This window comes from Pelodiscus sinensis, chromosome 6, assembly GCF_049634645.1.
Source record: "Pelodiscus sinensis isolate JC-2024 chromosome 6, ASM4963464v1, whole genome shotgun sequence".
Lineage (NCBI taxonomy): Eukaryota > Metazoa > Chordata > Testudines > Trionychidae > Pelodiscus > Pelodiscus sinensis.
The window spans coordinates 104,201,212-104,227,575 of NC_134716.1; the positions used below are offsets into that span (position 1 = coordinate 104,201,212).

The window sequence follows — 26,364 nt, forward strand, 5'->3', positions numbered from 1 at the left end:
TGAAACAGCACTATTTTCCCTATAGGCAGAGTTAATTCTGCTTATCCAGGCTGTATATGCTCTAACTGTCCATCTGAAGATTAGCTAATAACACTTCATGTTGAACAGTATTGAAGCCTGCTGATCGATCTGACAGTCAGTGTGGCCAGCTGGTCTTTGTGCATCACCAAAAGGAGCTAAGAGCACATGCCCAGAAAGGAAGATCGTAACCTGATAGCAGCTGCCCTGCAAACACCTGACAATGAAGAAAAGCAGCTGCTGAGAAGACCTCTGCCCAGCCTCTTGGGTGGGCCATATAAATGGGTTTAACCAGGCTCAAAAAACACAGGGTAGGCAGAGGACTGTGGATGGCCTTCCTAAATGCTAATGGGATGCAGACTGAACTCAGCAATTAGAAGTGAGGGAGCTTGGGCTCCTAGCTTAGGTAAGACTGAGGTGCATGTAACTGTGTTAAAACACCTTTGCCCTTGTTATGCTTTCTTTCTACTGCTGAGATGAAACAATGTTTCTGAAAAAGCCATCCTGGGTGCTGATATTCACTTCTGATCAAAGCTGTTGAAGGGTTTGCAAGGCTGAGCAGCAGGGCAGTCATGATTTTGGTACAAGGAGGAAAGGCTGTTGCCTTGAGACTCAGTCTGAAAGAGAGGTAGAATCATAGGATTCTCCCCAGAGGGAGTTGAAGGCTTGAGGCCTAGTGCCGGAAGGGGTGCACTCATCCCAGAGAAGGGTCAAAGATGCAGCTAGCCCAGTGTACCACAATAAGGGTATGACTACACTACAAAGTTAGTTTGAACTAACGGACGTTAGTTCGAACTAACTTTCATAGGCGCTACACTAGCGCTCCGTTAGTTCAAATTTAATTCTAACTAACGGAGCGCTTAGTTCGAACTAGGTAATCTTCATTCCACGAGGATTAAGCCTAGTTCGAATTTACTAGTTCGAATTAAGGGCTGTGTAGACCCTTAATTTGAACTAGTGGGAGGCTAGCCCTCCCCAGGTTTCCTTGGTGGCCACTCTGGCCAACACCAGGGAAACTCGTCTGCCCCCCTCCCGGCCCCGGACCCCTTAAAGGGGCACGGGCTGGCTACGATGTCTGTGCCAGATGCAAGCCTGCCAGCACCCAGCCAGCAGATCCTGCACCTGGCACGGATCAAGCCAGCCACCCGATGACCCCCAGCCCTCCCCCTCTTCCCAGGACCAGGCTGGCGGCTCCAGGGACCTTGCCCGGGACCGCAAGAGGCGGGCACCCGCCTGGGCTGGTGCGGACATCATGGACCTCGTCCACGACCTCTGCACTAGGCACAGGAAAGTGGCCGGCTTGGGCAGGAGAGCTGCCAGCCTGGACACCCAGGAGCAGGTGTGCATGAAAATCAAGGGGGTCCACTGAGACCCCCGACCCTGAGCCCTGAGCTTACAATGGCCGTCCTGGGTCAGACCAAAGGTCCATCTAGCCCAGTAGCCTGTCTGCCAACAGCGGCCAACCCTAGGGACCCTGGAGGGGATGGACCGAAGACAGTGACCAAGCCATTTGTCTCGTGCCATCCCTCTCCAGCCTTCCACAAACCTTGGGCAGGGACACCACTCCTACCCCCTGGCTAATACCACTCCATGAACCCAACCTCCATGACTTGATCTCACTTCCCTTTAAACTCTGTTCTAGTTCTAGCCTTCACAGCCTCCTGCAGCAAGGAGTTCCACAGGTTGACTCTTTGCTTTGTGAAGAACAACTTTCTGTTACTAGTTTGAAGCCTGCTACCCATTCCTTTCCTTTGGTGTCCTCTAGTCCTTCTTTATGGGAACTAATGAAGAACTTTTCTGTATGCACCCTCTCCACCCAACTCCTGCTTTTAGAGACCTCTATCCTGTCCCCCCTCCATCTCCTCTTTTCTAAGCTGAAAAGTCCCAGTCTCTTTAGCCTCTCTTCATATGGGACCTGTTCCCAACCCCTGATCATTTTAGTTGCCCTCCCCTCTCCCAGCCTCTCTCTTCCTCTCTCCCACCTCTTTTTCTCAGTCTCCCCCAGTTTTGTTCAATAAAGACAGATTCTATTTTGGAAGACACGTTATCTTTATTTTGTACATCAAGAAAAGGGGCTAGGGAAGGGTAAGTGGAAGGAGGTGAGGGAGGAATGGGGCACGAGCCCCCGATGGGGAGGACTGGGCTGGCTCTGCAGGCTTTTGGGGTGGAACCTCTCCTGCAGCCCCCCGATTGCCCCCTCTCCCCAGATGGCAGCCTGCGGCAAGTGCAGCCGGGCTGATGGCCGAGTGCTGTGATGTGCCCAGTGTGGGCACTCAGGGCACTCCAAGCCAGGACTGCTTTGCAAGCGGGGCACCCCTTAGAACTGTCTGTCTGTGGTGAGGGTTGGGACTCTTTAAGCACAGCCCTCGGCTAGCCTGAGACAGCATCTCCATGCTCTAAGTCCTCCTCTGATGCCCTGCCGGCACTGCTTCTGGCCATCCTTAAGCCTGGTTCAGGGTCCACTTAATGTGGACATGCTAGTTCGAATTAGCAAAACGCTAATTCGAACTAGTTTTTTAGTCTAGATCTGTTAGTTCGAATTAGCTTAGTTCGAATTAATGTTGTAGTGTAGACGAACCCTAAGTTCCTTAAGCACTTAGCCCCCAGACAGAAGACCAGCTGACATTCCATGGCCAATTTTTTATTATGTGGAAAATGAAATACAAAAAACCACAGTTAACTAACATTCTGACCCCACCCAAATAAAGCCAGAGTCCCAAGGTAAGAGTAATGTTCCATGCAGAGATTCATAATGCATATCTTTTATGCTAGCATCAACAATGCAATAAATCCGTGTGGGATAATGCATGTGAAGGGTGTCACAGAAGTGAAATTGTTCTCTGGTATTTTAGTGACCCTGAACAAATCCTGGTACATATTATCCTTTTAGGGCCAGAAAAGATGGTTATGATCTGAATGTGTACATACTGCAGGCCATACATCTCATCCAGTAATTCCTGCTTATTCCCCTAATTTCTAATAGAATTACAGCATACAGTGTGTGTAAACATGCAGGTCAGTTTTTAATGCCAGTCTGGAAGCAATAATGCTGCTGAATTGCTAGAAGCAGAGCTGGCCTGACTGTAAACGTCGTCATCAGATGTCGATATAACCGGCTCCGAACCCAAGGTGGTTTGTATTTTGTAACTTGAACATTCCATGGGCTCAGTGGAATGGGGTAAATCACTTAACTTAACCTCAGAACAAGGTACTTCCATTTGTGAAATATATCTTAAACCGTCTTCCCTCTCAGTGATTTCTCCTAATGATGTGACTGTCTCTTTACTCAGAATTTCAACGTACTGCTGTGGCTGGTACCACAACTGAGGCTCATTTGTTCCTGACATCCACACGTTCTGACAGAAGCTGGAACTAAATGCAATCTGGGAAGAATAGGATATGTTTTCAAATGAAGTGCAAGCTTCTGAAGCTGACTGTGTGCATGTCAAATCTCTCCCATCATTTTGAACAAAGTACTCCCAGGAAGGGTTGATAATTTTGCTTTCACTGTCTTTCAGAAGAGTCCCTTGTCTCCACAGCTGTAGGGTATTGGCTTCTGGTGCATTCTCCAACACTAAGGTGTCAGGAATGCAGCCACTTGGCTTCAGTACTGCTTCAGAATTAACCTGCAGGCCAACCAGAAGATGATAATTTTAGAGCACTGAAAAATACACTCGTAACAGGAAAAGGAGGTGATTATTTTAAGCATGTTTAGAAGATAAGATTGGGAGAGAAGGACATATACATGGTTCTAGTTCACTGCATGTTTGATCTTCATCTGGATCTAATTATGAGACCGTTCTGGAGAGCTTTTTTTCTAATCTCAACAGAAGAAATTTGCTGAGCAATGAGAGAACATGCCCCTTCAGTTTAAGAACTTGCATATCTGTTCAGTTTCCACTATAACACTGGAAACCACTGTGTTAAGTCTTGGGGAGGGGGCATTATCCTTCTAAAATCCACAAGGAGCCATAGAAATTGGCAAGTTAAGTTCTCCCAGAAGTCTAATTTCTTGCTGTTGCAAATGTAAGGAGAGGGAGCAGCAGTCAGGCATAGTTTACAGGACTCACCTAATCATCTAGTGCATGTCTCAAAGAGGAATAGTCAATGATGTTCTAACATTGAAAGCTAATGGCATCAGAAGGACTTTGTCTGCTCTGACAGGTACGAGTGTGTGGAAAGAGCTTTTATAACTGTAAAGTCACTATTTAGATCCTATTCTTGTGAAGACCAACTTCAAAGTGTAAACTAATCACTCTCATGGAGATTTTTTTCAACCAAAAGTAAAATGAATCAGACAAGCCATTTGTAAAATGAACATCATCATTAAAGTAATTCTGTACGCAGAAAGAAAATTTTTCTAATGCTTTTTGCTGGATCTTGGTTTGAGAGTGGAAAAATTTAAGTAATTGTGTTTATCTAATGGCTTCACCTTTAATCCATTAAATGAGAGGACTTTGCTTTTGTTAGGATTGGGAATTTCAGCACAACAGCAACTCTTCACCCTAGAAAAATACAGCCAAACAAGTAAGAAACTTTGTTTTGTTCAATTGGCAACATTCATTCTGCCTTCATCTGGATGGCAGGGCTAAGATTCTTACAGAAATATGCAGAGATGCTATTTACTGTATACTGCAATAAGCCACATATTCAGGGCATCCACTTACTAAGACACTCAAAGAGAAATAAAGGCAGTATTATGTAAGGGGGTATAAATGGACAAACTACAATCAGAAGAAAAATGAATTGCAGTGAACTTACCACTTGTTTTTCCAGAAGCACAGAGCAGTGATTAGTACCAAAGGAATAGTTGCTAACAGAACTGCAAGATAAGTATTGTCTGTGAAAGAAAAACAATATTTTAAAAACCAGTTTTCTAATTTCCTTTGATTGGAACAATGTAATTAGAGCTTTTAGGATAGAAGGTCATCTTTAAATCAAACATGGATGTTTTTCTGAAAGATCTGCTCTAACTCAACTAGCAGTCATTGGTGTTGATGAAATAAAATCCCACTGGAGACAAGGCATGGGTGGTTCAGACCTCAGCATAACTACATGAGGCCGATCCCACCTCACTGGGATTTACCTCAAGCAGTATAACTCGATAGGAAAATACCCTGAAGTAAAACCTGCCTGTGTCTTGTCTCCATTACGGTGTTACACTGACATGGTTACATCAATGTACACTTATCTTTTCAGTGAAGACACTTTGCAAAGCACTTAAACATTCCTAGTCCATCTATCCCTGTCCAGGAAAGAACAGACACAGACATACTTAAATGCTTTGCTTAATGAGGACAAAAGGCCCCAGTACTAGTATTCCAAATGCCAAACAGAATTGGTTGTGTCCCCCCCACCCCTCCAAAAAGAAAGCTCCTGTTTCCATAACAGTTACCCATGGAATCATGCAGTGCTCTAACAAACAGAAATTCTGTCTGGGAGGGCCTGGCATGTAGTGGTAGAGCATGCTGCTCAGTGTAAAATGTACGGCTTTTGTGCACTAATCAACACTTCCACTCCTTGTAAGAGCAAAGTTGTGGAGTTACAGCTTGGAAGCACAAGTTCTTAAAGTCTGTCATGATAAGAAATACAGGCAAGTAATTACCCTTTCTTTCTGGATGTCTAATATTACCACATTTAGTGAGAATGATTCTCCTGCAACAGCCCTTCTTTGGTCATGGCTAGCGTGGAATGGAAGAGTTGGTGGATTTGTAAACCAGTTTTTCATATAAAGCAGTATTAGGAAGTCCAGAGCTCTTATCCGCACATAAATTAGCCACTTGGTCGTGAAAGCAACAGCCAGTATATGAAAAGATTTATTATCTTCTATAGGCTATAAAACAAACTGGAATGAAATAAAATTCATTTCTAGTATGTTCTGGTATTTGGAAGAGAGAGCCTGCTTTCAACTCTGTCACTGTAAAATGAACCTTAGTGTTGCTATCTGCAAAGTAGGTCTAAATTTGCCTTCTTACCTTGCCATGGAGATTGAGGCTTACATAACATGATAAAATGCATTAAATATGTTGTAATGTTTCTAGGGTGAAAGGAGCTCTGCAAGTACTAAAACATTTAATTTGGCAATTGTATTTATGAATGCATGCATTCAAATAATACGACCTTCCAACTGGGCTCTTTCTCAAATCCATTCATGTCTACCTAATCTAATAAACTTTTCATTTCCTTTTTAGGAAAGAAGCCAACAGTGACTGACGCTATTTTCCCTTCTCTTCCCTCCATCCCCAACCTGGCCCCTACAATTTATACTTTCATTTTCTAAACTCACAGTCCTGTAGCGTATCTACGGTTATGTAAGTATCGATTGGGGTTTCTCCGCCGCCACTGTAAGCTGTAACTGCCAGTGCATACGTTGTTTTTGGCACCAGGTGTTTCACCGTGTATCTTTTTTCTTCAGGGCTTTCCAGAGTGTATTTACATAGAACTGAGCCATCTACAATCAAAGGAGATGTTACCAACCATTACTCTGTTGTTTCTTATTGTGGGTTTTCTTTGAATTAGAACACATCCCCTTCCTAAATGTCTCAAACTAATTAGACACTTCCTCTTCTTTGTGTCCCCTCCGAGCACCAGCTCCTGCCTGCAACTCTCCTCCCACCTCTGTGGGAGACAGCAAAATGGGGGTGGGCAGATGCAGAGCCAACATGTAGGGAGAGCCAGCTTGAAAGCCAGTTTCCCGCATGTGCCAACTCCAGTCTGCACCCCTCACCCTCTGTGCTTCGGCATCTCTATCAGGCAGTAGTGCGGGGGAAGGGGAAGACAGGTGGCTCTATGGGATCTGGTGATTGTGGGGAGCCAGCTTTTAAGCTGACTTCCCACAAGTACTAGCTCCTGCCTCCCTCTCCCTTGATGTATCCCCACCAAGGGGAGGGAGGATGGAATGTGTATAGTAGATAGGATTAATTGACAAGCCCAGGCTTCTTGGCTAATGTGTAGTCGACTACCCGTTGACATCCCTAGTTCATAGTCCTTTACACCCTCCAGCTCCTGCCACACAAGTATGTATTATTGCTGCCAAGCTCTGAAGACAAAGCAGAAAGGGACGGCTGTTGGTCCAGTTCTAAAGGCAACGTTCTGCCAGCAACAATGGAGAAACAAGAGCAGTACGTCGCCTTCAAAGTTACACAACTGGCAGCAGTTGCCACTTTCTGGCATCCCAGCTCTGAAGGCAGAGCAGCTTTTCATATCCCCACAGAATACATTCCTTGCCCTTCCAAGCCAAAGTGCATCCCACAGTGTAAGAATCTTTGCTGGGTTGGGTGGCACCTCTTCTGACTGGACCGGAGATAGCAGCAGCAGCATGTTTGAGAGAGCCAAGTCAGTAGGGGAACACCTACCAATGTCTTGTCAGAAGTCTGCTTCTGCCAAGCTACAAGCTCGGTTTCCACTTTCACAATTCAGTTACCTTTGCTGGTCGCATTTTAGCAAGTTTGGTTTTTTGTTCTGCCTCTGTCCCTTTCTTCTCTCTGCACCCACTCCACAACTCATAGATGAGGCAGAAATGTCTTCAGTACAAGGGACACAGAAACTAGAGTGTTTCTCAGCCACATCCCTCATCCTTCCCAGCCTCTGTGCTGGTCCCGCCTGAGATGACAACCTGAGATCTCTGCCTCAGATGGGGAAGTGGTTGGGCTTTGCTTTTCCACCCTTCCCGTGTGAGAATATTAGCAGTTGTGTACAGTTACAGGTGTGCCAACTGTTCCACAAGTAAGCTTGTTCTGACAGGATATTGGTGAGTAGGTCCCTGACCATCCAAGTTCAGGCAGACATAAAGTTTTATCTGACATCTGCCCAATTGGAGGAGGGGACTGGACCAAGAAGCAGTGAATCAGGACCCAGCTCATGTTGGAGAAATCAACAGGTGAGAATAAACAATATTTTTGCATTCAGTGGGAGGGTCTGAGAATTCTGATGCACTGAAATCCATCGTGTTGATTTATCTGCCCAACATGTAAGTGTGAAGATCTTTCATAGTCTCCAGTATAGTGATCTCCTAAGCAAAAAATGTGCAGCCTTTCACACATTTCAGCAGGTGCTGTATTGTACTGATGAATGTACAGGTGTCTGGATTCAAAGACTCAATTACCTGAAAGAGCATGTTTTGTGGATCCCTCCAAACTGCACTCTTCTTCCATAGTTTTCACATAAACATGGTAACCTCTTATGAATCCAGGCTGTGATTCATTTATGGGATAAGAGTGCCAAGTTAAGGTCACAGTATAGGAAGTCAGCTCAGTTATTTCCACTTGAGGGTTGCGACTAGGAGCTGAAAAGATGGAAATTGACAAATGTGTTGAATTTCTAGAATGTGTATCTCCTCATTTGGCATTGCTCCTGCATTACTATATGCTTTCGCTTGTTAAATTTGCTTTATCAACTGAACATAAGCTGTTTCCCTGACTCTTGTGGTTCTTGTTTTTCTGAGATTTGTTCTAACCAAACAGTGGTTACCAGAGGCAATTTTGTGGTGTTTTATTGCATGTAGGCAATGGGAATGGGGGAAGCAACATTATTGCTTGCACTCAGTGAAGGAGGCAGAGAAGACACAACAGCTACAGAACTCCCTTCTGTTCATGAGCCCCATTTAGCAGATAAGTACACATGTAAAACGTCTTCTGCTTACCCAGTTCATCAGCATATCCAACCTTCTTCTCCAGTAAAAAAGCTTCATTAGCTAGAGAGCCATAAACCCTGAAGCTGTATCTCACACCTGGCTTGAAAGCAGCTGGAAAATAATAATTTTTTAAATTAAGTCTTGGTAGTTTTAGGTAAAAATTCCAATCATGAACAACTGAAGTTACTAAATAGAGGCCCAGAAAACACTCACAAACCAGCTCTTAATCAGTGTTGGTCTGAGTTGATGAGACAACTAGAGGTGTTGAAAGTGAATCCCAACTAACCTTAGTAATGCCGACCACTTGTTTGTTATGTTGAATCAATTTAGTAAACAGAAAAATACCACAGATGTCCTGATTGACAAACACTTATCTGTGATGGTCTTTACTGGGCTCTGTCTCTGGGTATGGGGCTGGACTTTATGACCTCTCAAGGTCCTTTCCAGCTCTATATGCCTCTGAGTCTGTGAAAGAAAACTAGCACACTGGGCAGCTGTTAGACTTCAATCATTGCTTTCCCAGGATACGTTTCCTAAAATTCAGGTGCATGCCACTCAGTGCCCTAACAAAGAATTGCACCATAAACATCATAATGAAGAATTGCTTCTGCTTTCACCTGAATTGATGAGACAACTAGAGGTATTGAAACCAAATCTCTTCCACTGAAAGTCACAATGCTGGGACCTTGGAAAGTTGCACCAATCAACAATGTAGCCATCAAATGCATTGGTGGCGTTCCAAGAAATATAAATGCCATTAACTGTGCCATTAACTCTTTCCTCTTCAAGATCAGTGTGATCAATGTTTTCTTCAGTACCTAGGAAAGAATGGATGAAAGCACTTGAAATATATACAAATTCATATACTTTAAGTCTAATTAAGATAGGTAGAATTACTATGCTATTATTGATATTATTGTATCTGATGATAGGACACCACTAAAATTGCAGATTTTGTCTTTTCAGGAATGCTTAATCATTTTGAAATACTCAACAATCCCCTCCTCCTAAGTAGGGAAAGTGCCCACCCACTAAGAGGTTAATCACTCAAATACCTTCTAGTTGGCTGACTGCAATACAATTTGTCACATCAGGAACTTAACTGCAGACTCACATAACTGGAGCCCAGAATTGTATATTCTGATCCTGCAATGGGTCCTGAGATTGAGACCTGTGCATCCGTGTGCGGATGCAGTTTTCAAGGCCTTGGTTAAACGTGACAAGGACAACCCCATGAAGTAGCAGTTTATATTTGAGAGAGTGCCAGCTGGGTTGGGCTTTGGAAAATAACTAAAGATACATATACTGCTACTTATCTTACAGGCAAGCGATCTCCATTGATAGAAGGTAGTAATTTTCAACTATATCAATGGCAAAACAGTAATTTTAAATGTCATGGCTAGATTAATTTATTATTCCATTAGGATAAAATATTACTGACTGTAAAATAACTGCACAAGATAAGCATCCACAAAAATTATTTTAACTGGATTGAAGACACACAAACCATTATCTGTTGCACTGGAGATTATAATCACTGAAGGGAGTGAAGAATTAATATTGTTCTTTGTTGCAATGCTGATTTTGTAGGAATGGTTATCGATAGAAATTGTTGTGCTGTTGTGTAATGCAGAAATGGAGCTGTGTTCCGGCTCAGAAGCTTTCTCTAAGTTTTCCCAGGTTATCTCAAATGAAATACCTCCACCATTAGCTCTAAAATCTGGTGATGGCTGGGGAAAAGATGGAAAATATTTCAAGATCTATTTAATCTGCAGTTACATTTACAATACTACAAATTGCACTGGGCATGATTCTTATGGTAGAAGCTTATAAGAAAAGAAAGATACTGTCTCGTGATAATATGTTTTACAGAAAAAGCAGAGAATTGGTTCTTATTTCAAGGATGACATTTACACAGAATTATTTCTACTTACTCTATATTTTACATACGCATATAGATTTTTTTTTTTATTTCTGGGAATTTTGAAATAGGCCAACCTGAAAAATGTTTATTATTTCCTTTTTGTGTGTATTGAATGGGCAATTTAAAAAAGTAAGCTTTTCCCAAACACAACATAACTAATTTTTTTGGGGAGGGAGGAAGTTCCCATTGGGGAAAAAAGCAACATATGGTCTAAATCCATAGCTAGAACAAAAATTCACAAACAGATCCAGACTCTCTTTGCAGTATTATAGAGTCCATTGTCACAAGAGCAGCACATCATAATGGAAAACTAAAATAAGGAAGAAATCTTGCACCCTGTGAGGAAAAATGCCTCAGCTATAGTGCCGGTCATTTCTATAAACATCCTTAACTGTTTTTGTGCCCAGACTCACCTTCCAGAATAAGGTCACATTCCGTCCTCCCAAAACTGGGGTAACGTCTCTCCAGAAATCAAGTTTCCCTGAGGGAGCTATGATCAATCACATAAAACAAAGCTGTTGTATATCAGGAAGGGTGAACTGTCCAAATCTTTCCTAATATCTGAGTAAGACGACCACCCCACCTGCAACTCAGCTACACCCCAACTTCACCAGTCTCATGCCTCTGCACCAAAAACTGAAGCTCCTTCGAATCTATCAAAATGACTCTTGGCTCATTCCCATTCCATACCTACCTCTCCCTGAATGATTCCCTCCATGCCAAAAATGCATGTTAATCTGATCAGTGGTCCAGCTGCTCCCACTTCCTATCTCACATGTTCTGATTAGGGATGTAACAGGATAACCATTTACACTGTTAATTGATAAGCTTGGGCTTATCGATTACCGTGAATCGTTACACACAGGCTCTTGCCCTGCTCCTGGGGAACCAGCTGCCAGCCTGCGCCACATATGTGTGTAACTGCTGAAAAGTTACCCAGTTACCTGCATTTTAACTTCCTTAGTTCTGATTCATTTGATGCACTCTGGGCTCTTTCAAGCATCAGAGCTTCAGATTTAAAGTGGTAGAGACTTAGCAGGGTGGTAAACCTGGCAAAATTTTTAAAGATATGGTATGCCAACAATTTGGGGAGGATGGGGCACAAGAAGAGGAGGTTACAGGGAAGAGGGAGCCAATGGTATAATTCAAGACAGAGATACCACAGAAGATAGCTGAACCTATGCTGGAAGAGGAAGAGTCAGCCAGCACACATCACTGGTCAGGGAAAAAGGTGATGAGACTAACATAAGCATGCTGCAGATAAAACACCTGGAGTTCGGAAGCTTTATCTGAAACATACACCCACAGCTTGAGTTTCACTCACCAGTCTGTTCTGTGCACAGGTGCATGCATATTTTATAGTGGTATTGGCCCACTACCTGCAGCTCTTAGGCTTGCTTTTCCTCTCCAGCACCAGACCCCAATGACAAAGAACTTGCAGGGATCTCTAGACATCAGTCTGGCAGATGGCAAACAGCAACTTAAAAGAACAAGTTTCAGCCTCATCTCCTTATTCCCCAGTCCCAATGGTAGGAACTCACCTGCTTCATTTGTTCTGAATTGTAGGGTTTTGCTCCATTTACTCCATTTCCAGAAGTGGTGGGTTGCACCGCAGCGCATTCTAAAAGCGTAACTGGTGTACGGCTGCAAGCCCCCTAAAGTGATGTGTGGATATGAATTTGACTGAACAATGGAACTATTGTGCTGCAAAAGCAAAGGAGAAATGGCATGTTATTGCAGTTTAGGTAGCTTTCCTGAAAGAGAGGCTTTTGTCTGACTTTTGGGAAGTTATTCTGTCCTCAGCTTCAACCAAGAGCAGGGTTTATTGAATCTGCCTTGCCAAACTTGACCCAATGCAGAAAATTATGTGGAAACACTGTGCAAAAGCTAGAGTAAGTTCAAACACATGTATGCGAGAGGCCCACAAAGAACTCCGTTATCCCCCTTTGATCATTGTGGTTGATAGGTCAACATGAAGGACGCCTGCCAAAATTGCTACTTAATTTTTTATCTATATAGGCATAATAGATCTATGTAGGTATAAAAAAGGCATAATTAGTGAGACCTATTGCTCCCACGTCTCCCCATGTACCCCTTTCTTTTATTATGTATTTAAATAATCTCCATACGTGGACTTCCTTACTAGGATCAGGTAAGATGGCGTTCTGAATACATGCAGACCGTTGGGATATTAGAATACACCTAGTCCACATCTGGCCCTCACCTTCAGGCTTCCCTGACCTTCATTTGCCATCATCCTCAAAAGAATTAGGATGAACTCTGCTCAAGGACAAAGTGGGTACATAGAAGAGACCCATGTTTTGTATTGCCTACTCCTATAACCTGTCATCTGTGATGACATCAGCAAACTTGAGGCAGAACATCCCATGGGAGATCATCAGGGAGGCCTGTCTAACTACATTTCCTACAAAAGCAGAACAGTCCTGCTTGTCATAGAATTATAGGACTGGAAGGGACCTCGAGAGTTCGAGTCCAGCCCCCCACCCTCAAGGCAGGACTAAGCTCCGTCTACACCATCCCTGACAGATGTCTATCTAACCTGTTCTTAAATATCTCCAGAGAGGGAGATTCCACCACCACCCTTGGCAATTTATTCCAATATTTGACCACCCTGACAGTTAGGAATTTTTTCCTAATGTCCAATCTAAATCTCCCTTGCTGCACTTTAAGCCCATTACTCCTTGTCCTGTCCTCAGAAACCAAGAGGAACAAATTTTCTCCTTCCTCCTTGTGACACCCTTTTAGATATTTGAAAACCGCTATCATGTCCCCCCTTAATCTTCTTTTTTCCAAACTAAACAAGCCCAGTTCATGAAGCCTGGCTTCATAGGTCATGTTCTCTAGACCTTTAATCATTCTTGTCGCTCTTCTCTGTACCCTTTCCAATTTCTCCACATCTTTCTTGAAATGTGGCGCCCAGAACTGGACACAGTACTCCAGCTGAGGCCTAACTAGTGCAGAGTAGAGTGGCAGAATGACTTCGAGTTTTGCTTACAACACACCTGTTGATACAACCTAGAACCTTATTTGCTTTTTTTGCAACAGCATCACACTGTTGACTCATATTCAACTTGTGGTCCACTATGACCCCTAGATCTCTTTCCGCCATGCTCCTTCCTAGACAGTCGCTTCCCATCTTGTATGTATGGAACTGATTGTTCCATCCTAAGTGGAGCACTTTGCATTTCTCTTTATTAAACCTCATCCTGTTTACCTCTGACCATTTCTCTAACTTGCTAAGGTCATTTTGAATTATGTCCCTATCCTCCAAAGAAGTTGCAACCCCACCCAGTTTGGTATCATCTGCAAACTTAATAAGCATACTCTCTATCCCAATATCTACATCATTGATGAAGATACTGAACAGTACGGGTCCCAAAACAGACCCTTGCGGAACTCCACTTGTTAGCCCTTTCCAGCAGAATTTAGCACCGTTAACAATGCCTTACTAAAGTCTAGGTATATGACATCCACCGCTTCTCCCTTATCCACAAGGCTCGTTATCCTATCAAAGAAAGCTATCAGATTAGTTTGGCATGACTTGTTCTTCACAAACTCATGCTGGCTATTCCCTATCACTTTATTACCTTCCAAGTGTTTGCATATGATTTCCTTAATTACCTGCTCCATTATCTTCCCTGGGACAGACGTTAAACTGACCGGTCTGTAGTTTCCTGGGTTGTTCTTATTCCCCTTTTTATAGATGGGCACAATATTTGCCCTTTTCCAGTCTTCTGGAATCTCCCCTGTCTGCCATGATTTTTCAAAGATCATAGCTAAAGGTTCAGATACCTCCCCTATCAGCTCCTTGAGTATCCTGGGATGCATTTCATCAGGACCTGGTGACTTGCTGACATCTAACTTTCCTAAGTGATTTTTAACTTGTTCTTTGTGTATCCTATCTTCTAAACTTACCCTCTCTCTGCTTGTATTCACTACGTTAGGCACACCTCCAGACTTCTCGGTGAAGACCAAAAAAAAGAAGTCATTGAGCATCTCCGCCATTTCCAAGTTTCCTGTTACTGCTTCTCCCTCCTCACTAAGCAGTGGGCCTACCCTGTCCTTGGTCTTCCTCTTGCTTTTAATGTATTTATAAAAAGTCTTCTTGTTTCCCTTTATGCCTGTAGCTAGTTTGATCTCATTTTGTGCCTTTGCCTTTCTAATCTTGCCCCTGCATTCCCGTGTTGCTTGCCTATATTCATCCTTTGTTAGTTGTCCTAGTTTCCATTTTTTATAGGACTCCTTTTTTATTTTGAGATCGTGCAAGATCTCCTTGTTAAGCCAAGCTGGTCTTTTGCCGTATTTTCTATCTTTCCTACACAGCAGAATTGTTTGCTTTTGGGCCCTTAACGTCCCTTTGAAATACTTCCAACTCTCCTCAGTTGTTTTTCCCTTCAGACTTGCTTCCCATGGGACCTTACCTACAAGTTCTCTGAGCTTATCAAAATCTGCCTTCCTGAAATCCATTACCTCAATTGTGCTGGTCTCCCTTCTACCTTTCCTTAAGATCATGAACTCTATTATTTCATGATCACTGTCCCCCATACTGTCTTCCACTTTCAAGTTCTCAACTAGTTCCTCCCTATTTGTTAAAATCAAATCCAGAACAGCTTCTCCTCTGGTAGCTTTTTCTACCTTCTGGAACAGAAAGTTGTCTCCAATGCAGTCCAGAAACTTAGTGGATAGTCTGTGCCCCGCTGTGTTAGTTTCCCAACATATGTCTGGATAGTTAAAGTCCCCCATCACCACCAAATCTTGGGCTTTGGATAGTTTTGTTAATTGTTTAAAAAAGGCCTCATCCACCTCTTCCACCTGGCTAGGTGGCCTGTAGTAGACTCCTAGCATGACATCACCCTCATTTTTTACCCCTTTTAGCTTAACCCAGAGACTCTCTACACAGCTATCTCCTACGTTCATCTCCACTTCAGTCCAAGTGTGTACATTTTTAATATACAAGGCAACCCCTCCTCCCTTTTTTCCCTGTCTGTCCTTCCTGAGCAAGCCGTACCCTTCCGTACCAACATTCCAATCGTGCATCCCATCCCACCAGGTTTCTGTAATACCAATGATATCATAGTTGTATTTATTTGTTAGCAATTCCAGTTATTACCCATACTTCTCGCATTTGTATATAGGCATCTAAGATACTGATTTGATCTTGCCTCCCTGTTGTGCCCTGAGCCTCCTTTCTCCTTGCCATTATAGGCCGTAGTCCCCCCCATTTCCAACCCATCTCCCAGTCCCGCACATTTAGCACTTACCTTGTGCTTTGCTTAGAGACAAGGTGGGCGAGGTAATATCTTTTTTTGGACCAACCTGTGTTGGTGAGACAGGCTAGCTTTCAAGCTGTTAAGAACAGGCAAGCTAAACACTCAATGAAGTATATGGGACAAGGTTATTAACCTTCCTCCTCCTCCAGGAAGTTGAGAGAAGGTTTGGAAGGCCAGAAAATTATACACAAGTCTTCATAGACATCAGCTGTTCTACATGCTTTAGCTGCACAGACACCAACCTGTAATTCGGGATATTCTGCCCCCTACACACAGGCCTCTACCACTGGAATTGAAGCTGAAATATCCATTAGGTCCAGTAAGATTAGGGGTTATCAAGCTGCCTCCCAATACCTGGGAGAGCAAGCTCTTACACGCTGCAGCAAGTCTAGCGTCTATCCTGTGTAGAGCAGTAATGCACATTCGGACTAGTCAGCATAATACGTCGAGGAAATCGAAATGCCAACTGCAACAGTTCCTTGGTAGTAGTGACATCACAGTCATCAGCAATACTGCACAAGGAAGCCACATAGACATCTCTAGCCATCAGCAGAAATATATTTCAGTATCACCTGTCCCAGACTACACAGGCCTCTGCAAGTTCCATTAAATTACTTATCCGTAGGTTTGGCAGAATGCAAGCTTTATTTTTTATAATTTCGTCCAATATTGAGGTTTTAAGAACTTTAAAAAAAATGTTGCCTGTTTAAATTTTCACAATTGTGCAAAATGATGGGTGGATTAGACATTGAGGGAGGGCTGCCCCACCTGCTCTGAGTTCTTGCACCACAAACAGAAAGCAGAAGGCCAAAGTTCAGGTAATGCACGTCCATTGGGGTTAACAAGCAAGCATATCCACAGCCCTATATGCCAGGAGAGCTTTTTCCTTCCTTCCTCTTCCTGGTTAGTAGGTTTAATTATACCTGCAGTGTACACCCCGATCCACTCCTTAGAATTTATGGCCATGTTCCATTTTGGAGGGTCTTGGTACCACTTCTTTTGTATCCCATGGGAGAGGTAGGGTATGTCTACACTACAGCACTAATTCGAACTAACTTAGTTCGAATTTGTTAATTCGAACTAAGCTAATTCGAACTAACGCATCTAGAACTAAAAACTAGTTCGAATTAGCGTTTTGCTAATTCGAACTAGCGTGTCCAGATTAAGTGGACCCTGAACCAGGCTTAAGGATGGCCGGAAGCAGTGCCGGCAGGGCATCAGAGGAGGACTTAGAGCATGGAGATGCTGTCTCAGGCTAGCCGAGGGCTGTGCTTAAAGGGTCCCGACCCCCACCCCGGACAGACAGTTCTCAGGGGTGCCCCGCTTGCAAAGCAGTCCTGGCTTGGAGTGCCCTGAGTGCCCACACTGGGCACATCACAGCACTCGGCCATCAGCCCGGCTGCACTTGCCGCAGGCTGCCATCTGGGGAGAGGGGGCAATCGGGGGGCTGCAGGAGAGCTTCCACCCCCAGAAGCCCACAGAGCCAGCCCAGTCCTCCCCATCGGGGGCTCGTGCCCCATTCCTCCCTCACCTCCTTCCACTTACCCCTCTCTAGCCCCTCTTCTTGATGTACAAAATAAAGATAACATGTCTTCCAAAATGGAATCTGTCTTTATTGAACAAAACTGGGGGAGACTGGGAAAAGGAGGTGGGAGAGGGGAAGAGAGAGGCTGGGAGAGGGGAGGGCAACTAAAATGATCAGGGGTTGGGAACAGGTCCCATATGAAGAGAGGCTAAAGAGACTGGGACTTTTCAGCTTAGAAAAGAGGAGACGGAGGGGGGACAGGATAGAGGTCTCTAAAAGCAGGAGTTGGGTGGGGAGGGTGCATACAGAGAAGTTCTTCATTAGTTCCCATAAAGAAGGACTAGAGGACACCAAAGGAAAGGAATGGGTAGCAGGCTTCAAACTAGAAACAGAAAGTTCTTCTTCACAAAGCAAAGAGTCAACCTGTGGAACTCCTTGCTGCAGGAGGCTGTGAAGGCTAGAACTAGAACAGAGTTTAAAGGGAAGTGAGATCAAGTCATGGAGGTTGGGTCCATGGAGTGGTATTAGCCAGGGGGTAGGAGTGGTGTCCCTGCCCAAGGTTTGTGGAAGGCTGGAGAGGGATGGCACGAGACAAATGGCTTGGTCACTGTCTTCGGTCCATCCCCTCCAGGGTCCCTAGGGTTGGCCGCTGTTAGCAGACAGGCTAGATGGGCCTTTGGTCTGACCCAGGATGGCCATTGTAAGCTCAGGGCTCAGGGTCGGGGGTCTCAGTGGACCCCCTTGATTCTCTTGCACACCTGCTCCTGGGTGTCCAGGCTGGCAGCTCTCCTGCCCAAGCTGGCCACTTTCCTGTGCCTAGTGCGGAGATCGTGGACAAGGTCCACGATGTCTGCACTAGCCCAGGCGGGTGCCCGCCTCTTGCGATCCCGGGCAAGCTCCCGGGAGCCGCCAGCCTGGTCCCGGGAAGAGGGGCAGGGCTTGGGGGCATCGGGTGGGTGGCTCGATCCGTGCTAGGTGCAGGGTCTGCTGGCTGGGTGCTGGCAGGCTTGCACCTGGCACGGGCACCGTAGCCAGCCCATGCCCCTTTAAGGGGTCCGGGGCCGGGAGGGGGGCAGACGAGTTTCCCTGGTGTTGGCCAGAGTGGCCACCAGGGAAACCTGGGGAGGGCTAGCCTCCCACTAGTTCGAATTAAGGGGCTACACACCCCTTAATTCAAACTAGCTAGTTCGCACTAGGCTTAATCCTCGTGGAATGAGGATTACCTAGTTCGAACTAAGCGCTCCGCTAGTTCAAATTAAATTCGAACTAACGGAACGCTAGTGTAGCACCTATGAAAGTTAGTTCAAACTAACGTCCGTTAGTATGAATTAACTTTGTAGTGTAGACATACCCGAAGAAAGTGAGGTTATGTACCCGATAGTGCCGCCTTTGGCTTTTAGTGTTTCCTATACCTTACACCATCCCCTCTCATCCCTCCCAACTAAAACAAAATACAGGACAATGTAGCACTTTAAAGACTAACAAGATGGTTTATTAGATGATGAGCTTTCGTGGGCCAGACCCACTTCCTCAGATCAAATAGTGGAAGAAAATAGTCACAACCATATACAAAGGATACAATGGTATATATGGTTGTGACTATTTTCTATTTGATCTGAGGAAGTGGGTCTGGCCCACGAAAGCTCATCATCTAATAAACCATCTTGTTAGTCTTTAAAGTGCTACATAGTCCTATATTTTGTTTCAGCTACACCAGACTAACACGGCTACATTTCTATCACTATTCCCTCCCAACTAGTTACTTGACATTGCCTTGGGAAAAGAGTAATGCATTTGTATATTAAATTCCCACCATATCCAGTAACACTTTAACTCTGTCACCTTTTCTTATTGTATAAAGAAATCACATCTGGATGGTTAGAAGCAACAGTGTCTCTGTTCCTTGTTCACATATGTATGTTAGGATATAAGAATATTAAAAATCAAATTGGCAAACAAAACCCAACATTCTATCTCAGGCAAATGTAAATGCATTATCACTAACAGGGTCAGATAAATATTTGGAAGCAGCAGATGAAGAGATGAAAAGTTAGTTTCGTAACCATTAAAATACTAATTATCAATATCACCTGTCAAAATGTACAAAGTAAATAACCTTAAATCAAACTCTAAGGGAACGTCTATACCGCAAGGCTATTTCAGGATACCAGAGGTCCACGCCTCACCCACGTCCCTGGAACACGTCCTCTATTTTGGCATCCCTGTAAGCCTTGTTCCACAAGGAATAAGGGATGTCTCAAAATACTTTTTATTTCAAAATAAAATCAAAATCTTATTTTGATTTTAGAGTGCAGTCTAGATGTAGGTTCTGTAGCAGAATTTTTCTTATTTTCCCTATCTGTAAATTCAATTATTATTGATGGAAATATTGTATTGGCTTGTGTGTATGGAGAAATCAATATTTACTCATATTTACTGATAACATCTATTACTGCCTAGCCTACTTATCCATTTACTTCTCTGCAGCTGTTCTGTCTCCTTCAGTTCCACGTTTGAAAGACTGACATATTCTGATGGCTTTCATCTCTTCAAACTTTCACATGGACAACCCTAGAAATTTGCTTTGCTTCCTATGCTTTCTGCATTCTCTCCTTTTGCCATTGTTATTTACACAGCCATTTTTGCTGGTATCTGATGGCGTATACCACATCAATAGATGTGCAATTGTATGGGCCTCTGATGATGTGGTTTATGTGATGGTGTCGCTTGTATAGACTTGTGGACAGAGTTGGCAAGGGGCTTTGTTGCAGGGATAGGTTCCTAAATAAGTGTATCTGTGATGTGCTGTGTGGCTGCTGGTAAGTATTCACTTCAGGTTAGCGGGCTGTCTGTAGACGACAACTGACTTGTCTCCCAAAGTCTGTGAGAGCGAGGGATCCTGTTTCAGGATACGGGGTAGATAGTCAATGATTGCTGGAAGAGTTTTAGCTGGGGGCTGTAGGCTATAACATATGGTGGCCTGAGGTTTTTTTTTTAATGGGTCTATCCTGGAGTAGGTGACTTCTGGTTACTCATCTGGCTCTGTCAATCTGTGTCTTCTCATCCCCAGGTGGGTATTTTAGTTTTAAGAATGCCTGATAATGATCTTGTGGGTGTTTGTCTGAGAGATTGGAGCAGACACAGTTGTATCTTAGGGACTCGCTATAGACAATGGATCCTGTGATGTGTCCTGGATGGAAACTAGAGGCATGTAGGTAAGATTAATGGTCTGTAGATTTCACGCATAGAGTGGTATTTGTGACCATCCTTTATTTGTACTGTAGTGTCCAGAAAGTGGCTCTCTTGTGTTCATTGATCCAAGCTGAGGTTAATGGTGGGGTGGAAATTGTTGACATCCCAGTGGAATTATTCAAGGACCTCCTTCCTATGGGTACAAATGATGATGATATCATCAATGTAGTGCTAGTAGAGGAAGGGTGCTAGGAAAAGAGAGCTGAGGAAGCATTCTAGGTCAGCCATAAAAATGTTGGCATACCATGAAGCCATGTGGGTACTCGTGATAATGCCACTAATGTGAAGGTATATACTGTCCCCCAAATGTGAAATGCTTGTGGGTGAGAAATGCTTGTGGCTTAGCCATCGGGAGTGCTGTGGCATCATTGGGAATAGTGTTCCTGACAGCTTGTACATCTGTGGTGGCCAGGAGAGCATTTTCAGGAAGATCAATGATGCTCTGTAGTTTCCTCAGGAAATCAGTGGTTTCTCGAAGACAGGTAGAAGTACTGGTAGCATATGGTCTGAGGAGAGACAGTCCATACAGCTGGACAACACTGCTGTAAGAGTGCCAATGCCTGAGATGATGGGGAATCCAGGATTTCCTAGTTTATGGATCTTGGGTAGCAGAGCTCCTGGTCAGAGCTCGAGGGGGGGCGTCTGTGTAGATTTGGTCCTGTGCTATTGCAGGGAGTTTCTTGAGCAGATGGTGTAGTTTCTTTTGATATTTCTAGGTGGGATCAGAGGATAGTTCCCTGTAAAATGTTCTGTTGGAGAATTGTCTGGCAGCCTCCTGTTCGTAGTTATGATGACTACAGCACCTCCTTTGGCAGCCTCTTTGATTATAATGTCAGAGTTGTTTTTGAGGCTGTAGATGGTGTTGTGTTCCGTACAGCTGAAGTTATGGGACTAGTGATGATGTTCCCAATTTCAGCCTTTGTGAATCTGTGGAAGCACTTTGTGTAGAAGTCCAGATGATCATTTCAACTACCAGGAAGAGTCCACACAGAAAAATTCTTACCGTAGTATTGGTAGACGGAATCGTATGGGTCAGGGCTATGTTCAGTGGTGTGCTGGAAACATTCCTTCAGTCAGAGCTGGTGAAAATAGATCACTGCAGAACTGCATCATGTGTGAGGGTGGCAGGGCAGAAAGAGAGTCCTAGAGATAGGACAGACTCTTCTGCCAGGCTAAGTGTGTGGTTGGATAAATTAACAATGTTCTGAGTTGAATTGAGGCATGTACAGTTTAAATAGTTTATTGTCCTTTTTCTTCTGGAGATAAGTAAGGTATGTGTTGTAAATGGCTTGTCTTGTTTTTGTAAAGTCTAGCCATATAGAAATTTGTGGGGGGGGTTGAGTGTTTCCAGTTTTGAGAGCTCATTCTAGATCTTCTCCTGTTTGCTGTACAGGATGCTGATTATGTGGCTCCTCAGTTTCTTTGAGAGTATATGGCACAATCTCTTTGAGTAGTATGTTGATTGTAATGGAATTATGCAACAGCTATGATTCTCTTCCTTGCCTGATCAGACCACATCACTAACTACTAAACTCTCCGTTGACTGTCCCAACCTAGTTCTTGAATTTCATCTCTCATCACATCTCTTTTGCTGCTCCCACCGTGACTGGCTCAATAGTGTGTATGTTCTCAGTGGTCTTTGCTGTGGTCATGTTTCCATGCTGGTGGCAGGAGATGACACAAATGTGGCAGGGGATGTAAGATCTTTTATTGGAGCGACATCTGTGGTATGATATTCTGGTTATCTTCTCTAGACACAAGGGAAAGCTCGGTGAAGCCCCAAAACTTGTCTCTTCCACCTACTGAAGTTGATCTAATAAAATATATGACCTCATCCACTTTGCCTCTCACCTGGTCTTCACCAACACTGACAGCCTCAGTGGCCTCAACATTTGTCCCAGAACATAATGTGCACACGTGTGTGAGATCAAGTTTGGCATTGCACCTACTGAGGGCCAGTAGTTCACCCACACACTACCCATGGTATTTAAAAACCATGAAGCAAATATACGACAATTCATACCCAAAACCACCACAATTGATTGTTTAGTCTAAAACTTAAGTTTCTTACCAGGTCCACCTGCCCACTCGGGTGTTGATTTTCAATTTGACACAGAAGTTTAATTGCTTTGTTCTTGGGCTTCATGCTCCAGTATAAAGTCACTTCTGTGGCTTTCATCTGGTCTACCGAAAGGTCAAAGGGAGGAAATGGATAAACTGCCAAAGGGAAAGATAAGTTAGATTCCAAAAAACTTGAATTAAAGCACTTTCAAAATGTCTTCACTGAGCGTAAAAGTCTAGGATTTCCACATTACATCTTTCCCAATGGGATTCCCAGGCAGAGCAACATATATATTAGTAAAAATAAGTGACACTTTTAGATATTGGCTCTTTTTTTTTAGATGTGCTATTTTATTTATAAGGATAAACAATAAAAAAGTAGCCCACACAGGATACTGCTTGACATTGTGGGAAGAATTTGCAATCAGAGACTTTATTTGCAAAGGTAGGGACTATTCCATTCCATTACTGTCCCAAACAGACTGGAATTAGTACCACCTTCAGAGACTACTGCTCTGGAGGGGCTCTGAATCTCAGAAGAAGTTTATTTACCACTCTTCTATATCCTGAATGTGAGCAGGTCCCATAAACTTTCTGTGGCTCACTTTCCGCATCTTAAAAAATGAACCTACCACTGTTCATCTTTCCTTGTTAAAGTACTTTGAGGTCTTCAGATAAGTGCTCTATCAGTAGTATTGGACTAGTTTTTGCCTATGTCTGACCCTTGAATGCTGCTTTTGACACTGCAGAGATAGAAATATTGGATGTAAATTTGGCTTTACTTTATTTGCTAATGTTTTTAAAATCAGCAAAAAAATTTGCAGCCAATATCTGTAGCAAAAGAAAAATGGCAGGACTTGTCTAAAAAGACTAGCTTAAAAGAATGCCCCAAATTAAAAGTTTTATACCATTACAAAGAGAAATCTAGTATTGTGACCAGAAACACCTACAACTCCTAGAACTGAATGCAACTGGAGAAAGCAAATTATTTTCCTGATTTTCAGCATGTTTCCTGTATGTATTTGAGCACTTTGTTTACATTCAATCTTTTTGTTTCACTGATGATAAATTGCTCTTTGTGATACTACTGGCATCCACTGATCAGGAGAGGAATGTTCTGGCTCTCTGTTTACCACTCAAATGTGTCTCAGTTTGAGGGAATCATTCATTCTAGTCCCAAAAATGTGTTATCCCTTTTGTTCTTGAAGATTTACATCAGAAACATGCAATTGTCAGAAAGTTCTGTAAACCAAAGGAATGATTCCACAGAACTTTGTTTCATGTGTGTATGCACTCACACCCTTCCTATGGGCCCTTTGTTGCACATCACACCCTGTATTTGGACTTTTGGCAGATTCTGAGGCCACCAAATAATGGCACTATACGTGAAAAAAATGTAGAATCAAATGAAGTAAAAATCTTTAATGAGCCTAAATGTTCCATAGAATCTCTATGGATAGTAATGCCATGCTCCAATAATAAGAATATAGCAGTAGGGATATATTATTGACCACCTGATCAGGACGGTGACAGTGACTATGAAATGCTAAGGGAGATTAGAGAGGTTATCAAAATAAAAAACTCAATAATAGTGGAGAATTTCAACTATCCCTATATTGACTGGGTACACGTCACCTCAGGACAGGATACAGAGATAAAACTTCTTGATTCTTTCAATGACTGCTTCTTGGAGCAGTTGGTTCTGGAACCCACAAGGGGAGAGGCTATTCTTGATTTAGTCCTAAGTGGAGTGCAGGATCTGGTTCAGGAGGTAAATATAACTGAACCGCTTGCAAATAGTGACTATGATGTAATAAAATTTAACATCCCTGTGGTGGGAAAAACACCTCAGCAACCCAACACTGTGGCATTTAATTTCAGAAAGGGGAACTACACAAAAATGAAGAGGTTAGTTAAACAGAAATTCAAAGGTATAGTGACAAAAGTAAATTCTCAGCAAGCTGCATGGAAACTTTTCAAAGACACCATAATAGGGGCCCAACTTAAATGTATACCCCAAATTAAAAAACACATTTAGAAAAACAAAAAAAGTGCCACCATCGCTTAGCAACCAGATAAAAGAAGCAGTGACAGATCTTTTAACAAATGGGAGTCAAATCCTAGTGAGGAAAATAGAAAGGTGCATAAACTTTCTCAAATTAAGTGTACAAATATAATAAAAAAAAACCAAAAAGGAGTTTGAAGACCAGCTAGCCAAAAATTCAAAAAGTTATAGCAAAATGTTTAAGTACATCAGAAGTAGGAAGCAGCTAAACAACCTATGGGTCCCTTGGATGATCGAGATGCTGGAGGAACACTTAAATATGATAAAGGCATTGTGGAGAATCTAAATGAATTCTTAGCTTCAGTCTTCAGGGCTGAGGATATTGGGGAGATTCCCAACCTCTGCCATTCTTTTTAGGTGACAAATCTGAGGAATTGTCCCAGATTGACGTGTCATTAGAGGAGGTTTTGGAACAAATTGGTAAAATTAACAGTAACAAGTCACCATCAGATGGCATTCACCCAAGAGATCTGAAAGAACTCAAATGGGAAATTTCAGAACTATTAACTGTGGTTTGTAACCTATCCTTTAAATCAGCTTCCGTACTTAATGACTAGAAGATAGCTAATGTAACGCCAATATTTAAAATGGCTCTAGAGGTGATTCTGGCAATTGTAGACTGGTAAGTCTAAAGTCAGTACTGGGCAAATTAGTTGAAACTATAGTAAAGAATAAAATTGTCAAACACATAGAATACAGAAATCATGTTGACTTCCCCCAACAAATTCTGTTAAAGGAAAATCATGCCTTACTAATCTGCTAAAGTTCTTTGAGGGGGTCAACAAACATGTGGACAAGGGGGATTCAGTGGATATAGGGTACTTAAATTTCCAGAAAGCCTTTGACAAGGTCCCTCACCAAAGGCTCTTAAGCAAAGTAAGTTATCATGGATAAGAGGGAAGATCCTTTCATGGATTGACAACTGGTTAAAAGACAGGAAACAAAGGGAAGGAATAAATGGTAATCTTTCTGAGTGGAGAGAGGTAACTAGTGGGGTCCTCCAAGTGTCTGTCCTATTCAACTTATTCATAAATGATCTCAAGAAAGGGGTAAACAGTGAGGGGGCAAAATGTGCAGATGATACCAAACTGTTCAAGATAGTTAAGAACAAAGCAGACTGTGAAGTCCTTCAAAAAGATCTCACCAAACTAAGGGATTGGACAACAAAATGGCAAATGAAATTTAATGTTGATAAATGTGAAGTAATGAACATTGGAAAAAATAATCCCAACTATACGTACAATATGAAGGGGACTAATTTAGCTACAACTACTCGAGAGAGATTTTGGAGTCATTGTGGATAGTTCTTTGAAACATCCGCTCAGTGTGCTGCAGCAGTCAAAAAAGCAAATAGAATGTTAGGAGTAATTAAAAAAGGGATAGAGAATAAGACAGAAAATATCTTATTACCTCTATATAAAACCACGGTAAGCCCACATTTTGAATACTGTATACAGATGTTGTCGCCTCATCTCAAAAAAAGATATATTGGTATTGGAAAAGATTCAGAAAAGAGTAACACAAATGATTAGGGGTTTGGAACAGGTCCCATATGAAGAGAGATTAAAAAGACTTGGACTTTTCAACTTAGAAAAG

The 26,364-nt window shown here is 43.0% G+C and overlaps 1 protein-coding gene across 2 annotated transcripts in view; it reads right to left on the reverse strand.

The window, feature by feature from the left end:
- Positions 1-2,643: 2,643 nt before the first annotated feature.
- The window catches only part of OSMR (oncostatin M receptor), a 55,714-nt gene continuing 31,993 nt past the window's right edge, over positions 2,644-26,364 (reverse strand). For both annotated transcript variants that reach the window (XM_006139478.4, XM_075932515.1), the window contains 11 exons: positions 22,714-22,859; positions 12,116-12,278; positions 10,988-11,064; positions 10,158-10,380; positions 9,268-9,468; positions 8,660-8,761; positions 8,123-8,302; positions 6,305-6,469; positions 4,780-4,858; positions 4,451-4,523; positions 2,644-3,644 (listed from right to left, as the gene is read on the reverse strand). In XM_006139478.4, the coding sequence (XP_006139540.2) occupies positions 3,042-3,644; positions 4,451-4,523; positions 4,780-4,858; positions 6,305-6,469; positions 8,123-8,302; positions 8,660-8,761; positions 9,268-9,468; positions 10,158-10,380; positions 10,988-11,064; positions 12,116-12,278; positions 22,714-22,859 (2,012 nt within the window). In that variant the 3' untranslated portion in view covers positions 2,644-3,041. The remainder of the gene's footprint in view (positions 3,645-4,450; positions 4,524-4,779; positions 4,859-6,304; positions 6,470-8,122; positions 8,303-8,659; positions 8,762-9,267; positions 9,469-10,157; positions 10,381-10,987; positions 11,065-12,115; positions 12,279-22,713; positions 22,860-26,364) is intronic.